Below are 9,618 nucleotides of genomic sequence, written 5' to 3'. Positions count from 1 at the left end.
AGTAACATTATTTGGTGTCTGTAATACGTTTCATTACATGTTATACAACTTCCTTCATTATAACACGTCAAACAAGACTCGTCACATTTTTCACATTGTTTACCATCAGGTGATCGCATATATCCATCTTTACATACAATACACCCGTCGTGCGTTGACATCAATATTTCACAAACACCAATTAAATCATTTATTTGTATACAAATCCCGTTTTTGGAGTATGAGTATTTGTCACATTTGGTGCAATACGTCAAATTATAACAAGACGTGCATGGATATTCACATTTTATGCATTTCATGTTTGAGATATAAAACCCATCTGAACATCTATGACATCCCGCTGGACTTCTATCAATACAATTATCATTAAATTCAGTATTTTTATATATTAAATGTAAACTTGCGATTGTCTTATTTTGAACATTTTCCAATTCACAGTTGTCATTAACAAGTAAATATGAAGTATTACATTGTATACAAGAGTCCTTTACAACACTAATATAATCACAGTTTTCGTATTTCCCTTCTTTTTTAACACAACCAGAAACATTTTTATAATAATTATCTTCGCAAGTATGACATTGATTATTATTAAACTCTTGGCATTCAATTGAATTGGAAGGTAAACAATTTTCATCAACTAACAGTGTGTTTTTACAAGATAAACATCTTTCTTTGTTTTGTTTTAAACAATTTTCTTTGTTTGTTACACAGATTCCATTTTCGATGTGATAGTTCGACAAACATAAAACACAATTACTCGCTTCCATTACCAAACAATTTTCATCTTTAAAACATGTTGAACTCAAGTCTAAAACAAAATTAAATTCACATGAAAAATCATACAACGTTTCAAATATATTTTGACATATTCTCGAGTTTGTACAACTCTGAGTTTGTCCTTTTCTATCTACTGTTGTGTAGTAATTGTCATTGGCTAAATAACAAAACTCGTTTTGAGTGTATTTACAATTTTGAACGGGAAGTCCCAACTCGGTAGTATTAGAATAAATAAGACAAGATGTTTTTTCATTTTGAGTAAATTGGTATTTACATTCAGACTTTATAGAACAATTTCCATTTGTTGTCATGACCATATTAACACACATATCACAACTTTTTATCGAATAAGCCAAACAATTCCCGTCTCTTTCAACACATTTATTGTTGTTTAAAGTGTTATTTTCATTACACAAATAACAAGAGGAATTTACTTGAGCAAGACAACCTTTGAGATTGTCTTCTTTTGTTCTATTTTCAACATTAAAATGAGTTGTTTTTGAATACGCCAAAACACATAAATTATTTTCAACTACATAAGGAGAAAAGCATTTAATGCAAATTTGATTTCCATTGTTATATGCACATGTTTGACAGTTGCTTATCTTTTTATAACACTCTATACACGTTTTGTAATCAATTTTGACTTTACTTTCTTCACAAAAAGCACATTCATTGACACTTGTAACTAAGTCGTTGGAACACATTAAACACTCTTTCTGTGTTGTTGAACACTTTTCGCAATTTGTGATATTTGAACACAAATTGCACATGTTGTTCTCTAAATAATAACCATTTATACACTCAACACAGACTTTTAAAGATTCCACTTCATTTGTATCACACGTTAAACAATTACCATTGGAAGAGCACTGTACACATTCCGTAATCACACCATGTGCAATTTCCTTAAATCCTGAAATACAACTCGTACATACACCAGTTTCTTTAACACATTTATCACATTTTTCGGGACATTTAATACACGTTGAATTTGTTGAAACTGAATAAGTACCTTCTTTGCATATTATACATTTACCGTCTGTTGTGAGTTCATATCCAGCTTTACATAAAATACACTTACCAGTCGTTTTAACACAAGAAAAACATGAACTATCACATTGAATACAACTGACTTGTCCTGATACATTTTGAAAGGTCATATCTGCACACGTTTCACATTTTGAATCAACTGCATATGTTCCTGGAGAACAAAAAAGACAATTCCCATTTAAATTTAACCACATTCCATATTTACATTCTAAACAGTTTCCATTTGTTTTCTCGCATTTTTCACAACTTGAACCACACTCATAACATTTTGATGAATTAGTTGATGAATATGTGTGTTCTTCACATGGGTAACACTCAGAAGAAGCCGAATTTGAATAAGTGCCGGCCGGACAATATTCACAGGTGTTGGTTGTTTGGTTTGCCCTTGTCCCTGCTTCACATGAAACACATTTACTCGACCGAATGATTTGTCCATATTTACATGACGTACAATGACCTGTTATTGCATAACATGTAATACATGATATATCACAATCGTAACATATCGTCGATCCGGAATTTGAAGTGTATTTTCCTTCTCCACATATTGTACATGTAGTTTCTCCTTTTGTTGATGAAAATGTACCAATTGGACAATCAACACAACAATTACTTGCTTTGTTGTGGTAAGTTCCTTCTTGGCATATTACACAGTTTCCTTCTTGAAGAATTTGTCCATCATTACACAAAGTGCATTTCCCATTAATTTTGTCGCAATCTAAACAAATGGAATTACAAGGTGAACACTGTGTACTATTCTCAAAGGAGTAATAACCTTCTTTACAAGATACACATGAATTGCCACTTAAATAAGTCCCTGCTAAACAATGAATACACTCCCCACTTTCAAGATAACTTCCGGTATAACATGAAGTGCATTTTCCATTTGTTTGATCACACAACTTACATTCATTACGACATGGTATACATTGAGATGAACCCATCACAGAGTATGTTAGTGATGGACATTTAGAACATAAATATTTACCTCCCGTTGAATAATAACCAGCTTCACATTGTTCACATTCGGCGGGTGTCAACATACTAACAATATATTTATATCCTGGTTGGCACGAAGTGCACTCACCAGTTTGTGCATCACAATTTGCACACGCTTCATTTGTACATTGTGTGCACGTCCCCGAACCCCCAACAGAATAAGTACCCTCTGGACATGGTGTACAACTGGATTTATTTTCTCCGTAAGAATAAGTGCCACTTGGACAAGGCAAACAATCGGTTACCAGTGTTGTTGTTGTTGAGTAGTAACCGTCTTGACATGGAGTACATTCAATTGCATCATAATCACAATGTGTACCTAAAAGACACGGATACATTAATATACCATTTGGGCAATAATAGTCACGCAAACACCTTTTACAAATTCTATCTTCAAAGTATTGACTCAGTTCACACCCATTCACTAACTCCAAATTAACACAAAAAACAACAAAAAATAACCCAATTGTAAACCTCGAGGCATATAAATCCATTTTATAGTTTAGTCTCTTTATATTCTAAATATTTTTTTATTCATTAAAAAAATCCATTCGTCACTTTTAAATACTTTTTAAAATTTTTTAAAATAAAGTATTTAATTATAATATTTTAACTATTAAATTTTAAATAAATACTTCATGAAAAATAATAAAATTTTCAAATGGGTTAATCTAAAAAATTATAAATCAGATTACAATAATACACATAAAATGTCCAATAAAAAGGTTATCGGGTTATAATGGATTCTTATCAATATGTTCATTCAAATAATATAAGTTAAAGATTCAGAAATTTTGAGATGTTTATTTGTATCTAATAAATATTATTAGATTATTATAAATAATAATTATATTAGATTTATTATAAATATTTATTTATTTATAATTTGAGATGCCAAATTAACAAAAAATGTAATGAAATCGATTATTCATTATCTGAAGGATCAGATACTTCGTTTTCTGGGTGTTCACTTCTGAGTTTTTCTTCAAACTCCATTTTTTCCCGCTTTTCTCTTTGTTGTCTAATTGGTCTTTCTTTTAGAGCTACTCTGGCTAGTTCTTCAAAGACTTTATCCACGTTAATATTCTCCTTGGCGGAGCATTCAATATATATTTGAGCACCTATTTTCTTTGCCAAATCTTCTGCTTCTGTCTTACTTATAAGTAAAGCGGTTTTTTCTTTGGCTTCTCTTAATTCGCATTTCGTCCCAACTAAAATGAACATTTTTCATGATTATATTTGTCAATTTTGGGCTTCCATTTCTTTTCAACACTTTCAAACGACTCTTTTGGGTCAATTGCAAAACAAATTGCCACGGCATCTGCCTGTGAAAAATGAGTCTTATTGAAAAAGTCGTAGTTATCAGATCCTGCACAATCTTGATAATACACTTTGATTGTTTGAGAGTCGATCGTTTCGTCTTTGTGGTAATCATCATGGCAAATTGGAATGTAATCAGTTGGAAATTCAGAAGATGAATAAACAGTCAGAAGACTTGTTTTGCCACAACCATGGTCTCCAGCAATTACACATATTAAGAAGTCCATTTCAAATATTATATTAGTATAAAGTTTCCAATAAATTATGTTTGTATTTTTAACACTACACACTTTTAATATGATTACACACTAACAACAATTAACAAAATGTATTTATTTATAATTTTTTTATAGTTTATTAAAAGTGATGACACAAGAAGAATATATAATCGAATTATAAGTTGTCTGATTAAAAAAAGAAATAATTGTTAACATTATAAAAATAGTAAAATGAGTTATGAATGCATTGCTTTTTAGTATCCAAAAAATATTAGCAAAAAAATATCAATTAAGCGTACTAATCCAGGTCTATGAAGGCGATACATCAACAAAAGCATGGTTCTATTCAAAGTTTAGTTAATTATCATCAGAAAGCACTTAAATTTTTTAAAGTTGGGTATAGAATAAGACTTTATTCACAAAAGACAGGAAAGTATCATTGCTAATAAAAAACCATAAATACCCAGTAATATTTTTATTTAAATTTACTATTTGACATTTGAAAAGAAATGATATTTATCAATCGTTTCATTTGCTTTTTAAAACAATTATTTTCATATATAAAAAAATGTCACACCACAAAGGCGACATTTATTGTGATTTACAATTGTAAATGGTCTGCCAGCTTTTTTAATATTACTTGGAGATTCGCCAGAAGAGGAATTACATTTTCTACTCATTTTGCAATTATTTTTTTGAATGTATAATATAGTTAAATAAATAAAAAATATGGTTATATTTAAATAATTTTAAAAATATAACATAGAAAATAATATTACAAAAAAAGGAAAAAACCATTGATTATTATTAAAAAACTATATGTATAATTATTTTTCTTATCGTTAATTAACAATACCACTTTACTATTATAACCAACCTAATGTTTTGATTAAGATATAAAAAGTGAAGTTTAAATGATTTCACACTTTAATGTGTTCGGTATAGTTTTATTGTCTGGTATAAGACTCACATTAAAAGGTTTCCCACAAATCTAAATCACTTTTGATTTTGAAACCAATGATAAACAGAATATCTCAACAAAAGAAAAGACTACATAAAAAACTAAAAACACGACCACAAACGTAGAATATTTTTAAAAGAGCAGTTTTTCAAAATAGTTGCAACTTCTCTATTGCAAACACAAAGAAGTTTAATAAAAAAGATGACAAGATTATGAAGCTAGTCAATACTAAGGCCAAATGATAAAACGAGAATTATACTGACAAAGTAGAAAAGGCTATAAATTCGCGATAATTATATAAATTGATTAATTACTTGTTGTTTTTGTTATAAAAATTACATTTGAATAAAAATAATTTCATTAATTTTATTTTAAATTCAATTATGATTTATTGCTGTGTTTTTGTAACATATTGTCTTTCAAACAATTGGTAATTTATTGGGATCAATTTCCCTCTATTTTAAGTTCAATTCATCTGTTATAACATATTACAAACATTTAAAGTTTGTCTAAGAATGTGTCTATTTGACAAAATTTTACACAAAACAAGTTGAAAAAATTGGGAATTAGGAAAAAACGTTGAAATCAAAGTAAAAAATATGAAACAATGTTTTGGGAGTGTTTCGAAAGGTTTCCCGAAATATTCCAGTTTTGATGGTCCAAAAATGCCCAGACAAAGTTGGAAAGCGGACAACGTTTTTAGACTGACTATATAAATAATATTTCAGTGTATATTACTGATCGTTTGGTTATTTTTTCAGGATAATAATAATAATAAAACATTGTGTAAAATGGCGTGGCACAATTATGTTATTCCACTTATGGCAACTTTTCTTACCATGATTTAAGACAATGTTATTTTATAATGTTTTTGTATCATTTCTTTTTTTTTCATATGATTTTTTATTAATTGGGATTAATCCCTAATTATAACGTTGAATAATTCTGTTATAACTCATAAAATAATCTATAAATATTATTTAATGAATATTTCTGATAAAAATATATTTTCATATAACATGTCATAATCTGAAAAACAGAATATACAATTTAATTGTAAATGCGAAGTAAAACATCATCCTTGTATGTTTTATTTATATGTTATATAACATCAATGATCACTTCTGTTAGAGCTTCATGTCCTTCTAATTTGGTACAACAGTCTTTCATTCAATCAGTAAGTTGTACTTTAAATGAAACATTGACAATAACAAGTTCTTTACAAGCACCAACATTATACATGTTAAATAATGTTTCAACACTAAAAATAACAGGTGGGTTGATATGTCAAAATGCTTCGATTATAAATGTCACACAAAGATCAACACTTTGTACAACAACAGATATTACTTTAAAAGATCAATCACATTTCAATTTGTATGATAATTCGATTTTAGACACACAAAATATTAACCTATTTAATGAATCACAATTTATCATTTCAGACATATCTGTTATTAAATCAATTTATAATATCAATTTATACAACAAATCAATATTCATTTTTAAAACTCTTGGATTTTTTAACAGTTATTTTACTATATCTATTGGTGACAACTCAATTTTTAAAATGGAACACGGTTTTAAAATAGACATGTTAGGAGATATAAGATCGAGTAAAAACGGGATTGTTTTTCTTGATTCAATAACAAATGCCGAATTTTTTACTTTTTATGGAAATTCTACACTGTATTTAAACCCAAATGCGTACATTGAAAGAATGATGTTTTTTTATTTTAGAGACAATGCAACTTTTAATATGGGTAATTATTCAAGCATAAAGCGTGTCGATTTTTTTCATTTCAATGGGAATTCTACACTCCTTTTAAACTTAAATGCCACAATTGAAAATATAGATTTTTTTGATTTTGGAGACAACACGACTTTTGAAATGGACATTTATTCAAGTTTAAAATTTGCCGATTTTTTTGATTTCAATGGGAATTCAACTATGTTATTACATGAGCATTCTTTTGTCAATTCAATTTATGACATAGGTTTTGGTGGAAATAGCACTTGCATAATGTTTTCAAAATCGAGTATCAATTTAACAATGGATATTTATATTAATGGTAATTCAACTTTCACAATGAATTCTAGTGAAATCACTTCAATTAAAAACAGGTTTTATTTGAGTAACAATGCCACTTTTTTGATGTACAATGATGCTGTCATCAAAAACGTTACACAAATTGAAATCAACAATGGAAAGCACACATTTGAAATGAACAAGAATTCATTTGTGAATGCCTCTAGTTTTGAAATCACAAATGGCACTTTAGTGTTAAATGGAAATGATGATAGAAATAGTGTTAACAGTACAAACTTATCTTGTATCAACAATGGCACGATAGTTGTGACAAATACTACATGGATTAACATTTTGAATAATTCAATATTCAATTTTTGTAATATTAAAGTAACAAAAAGGACAATCAGGGATTTACCCATCTTTTTTACTTATCAAATAAACATGACAATTTTCAGTTTTCAGAATTCATTTGAAGTAGATTTGGCTTGTTCTATAATGCCAATTAAAACAACGCTTCCACAAGGAACTAAACTTCTTATAGATGGTCGCTTATTAAGACTGGGTTCTTCAAACAAGGTGTTTTGCCATTTAATTAATAAAAATGGGTTTTATAGTGAGCCATACTGTCCTTGTAGTTCTTTCAATTGTTATATTACTCCATTTAAAAACATCACTTTTTTTAATTTATATATTGATACACCACCAATAAACTCACATCAAAAAACCAATGAACTTGAGGAGGTACTTGACATTGAAAGTGTTTCAATCGAAAACAAAAAAGTTTCGTTTTATAAAACAAACAACTTTGTTCTTGGTGTAAATTCACAACCATTAAAATTGATTACAAATATTTCGTCTTTAACAAAAACGGTTCTTCTTGTTTCGACTCAATATTTTGTATTCAAAAAGGTAGTTTCACAGGCAATATACACGACAAACAATCATACTAAATATTTAATAAATCCAGAATGTGAGGATGGATTGCATTTTAACACTATAACACAAGAATGTGAACAATGTACAGATTTAAATTGTCTTGATTGTTTTTACAACACAAATGAATGTTTAAGATGCCAACATAATTACAATATTGATAGAAATGGTAGATGTGCAATAATACCAAATTGTTTGTTAAAACGATCAAATAGATGTTTGAAATGTTCAAATGGGTATTTATTAGTTGTAGGTAGCTGTCAAAAATCTACAAACTGTTTGATTCAAACTTTTGATGAAAAATGCCAAATTTGTGATTTAAACACTTTCAACATTAACAATACACAATGTGTACGTGCAGATGATGATTCAAAATACACAAATCAAAATAATATAATAACTTGTAAAAGTGGTTTTGTTACGAATTCCACAAATTGTCAAAAATGTTCAGAAATGTATAATTCAAGTCTTGTTTGTGAAAATGGTCATCCCACAAAATGTGAAATAACGTCTGAAATGAATTCAAATAAAATGTGTGAAAATAATAATTGTTCAATACCAAATGATCAAAACGGAAGGTGTTCGTCCCCAATTGCAAAATGCAATTTCATTACAAATTCAAAATGTTTAGAATGTGATAATAATTCGATTCCAAACAAAATGAAATGTCACACAAATGACGATTTGTTATGCACAAACCAGAGTTCGGTTTCGTGTTTGAGATGTGAAGACTTATATTTTTACAGTTCGTCAACGAACAAATGTGAAAAATGTGATCCAAATTGTATGGCGTGTGTCATTAGTTCGACTCACTGCATTACATGTCCATTGGGATATTATCTCTCAAATAATACATGCAATACAAATGCCAAATTGGTTGGAATTTGCACACAACTATTATCATCTGGTGGATGTGTTAAATGCATTGAAGGGTATTACAGAAATGGGTTGGATTGTAATAAATGTGATATTTCATGTGCATCATGTAACACAAATTTAAGGTGCTTGACTTGTAATATAACGAATTACAAAACATCGAGTGGAGATTGTAAATCACGAAGTAGTTTAATAGGATGCGATGTGAATGTTACACAATATGGGTGCACACGATGTAAAAATGGGTATTTTCAAGTCAACACAAATGAATGCGATAAATGTGACATGACGTGTTTAACGTGTTCTTCATATGGAATTTGTGAATCGTGCATATCATCGGAAGTTTTACTTTCAAATGGAAAATGTGTTAATCTCTCTCAAATAATAGAATGCAATGAAATATCAAACTCAAAATGTATTAAATGTTCGTTCTGGAATGCACCAAG

General features: G+C 28.9%; 3 protein-coding genes across 3 annotated transcripts; 1 reads left to right on the top strand and 2 right to left on the bottom strand.

Moving 5' to 3' along the window:
* Window positions 1-6: 6 nt before the first annotated feature.
* On the bottom strand, window positions 7-3,326 carry EIN_361600 (GCC2 and GCC3 domain containing protein; the record flags this gene model as incomplete). The annotated part of the gene is made up of 1 exon (XM_004257650.1): window positions 7-3,326. A coding segment is annotated over one exon (3,320 nt), but the record flags the coding sequence as incomplete, so codon positions are not given.
* Window positions 3,327-3,756: 430 nt separating this feature from the next.
* Window positions 3,757-4,379, bottom strand: EIN_361590 (Rho GTPase, putative; the record flags this gene model as incomplete). Its single annotated transcript, XM_004257649.1, has 2 exons — window positions 3,757-4,016; window positions 4,106-4,379. 2 exons carry the CDS (start codon window positions 4,377-4,379, stop codon window positions 3,757-3,759), a joined length of 534 nt encoding a protein of 177 aa, XP_004257697.1.
* A 2,012-nt stretch (window positions 4,380-6,391) lies between these two features.
* On the top strand, window positions 6,392-9,596 carry EIN_361580 (cysteine surface protein, putative; the record flags this gene model as incomplete). The annotated part of the gene is made up of 2 exons (XM_004257648.1): window positions 6,392-9,514; window positions 9,561-9,596. Coding segments are annotated over 2 exons (3,159 nt in total), but the record flags the coding sequence as incomplete, so codon positions are not given.
* Window positions 9,597-9,618: the final 22 nt, after the last annotated feature.

This window comes from Entamoeba invadens, assembly GCF_000330505.1.
Source record: "Entamoeba invadens IP1 unplaced genomic scaffold scaff_1105074725991, whole genome shotgun sequence".
Lineage (NCBI taxonomy): Eukaryota > Evosea > Mastigamoebida > Endamoebidae > Entamoeba > Entamoeba invadens.
Note: the sequence above shows the minus strand (reverse complement) of the source record. Positions and strands in the feature narration are given on the sequence as shown.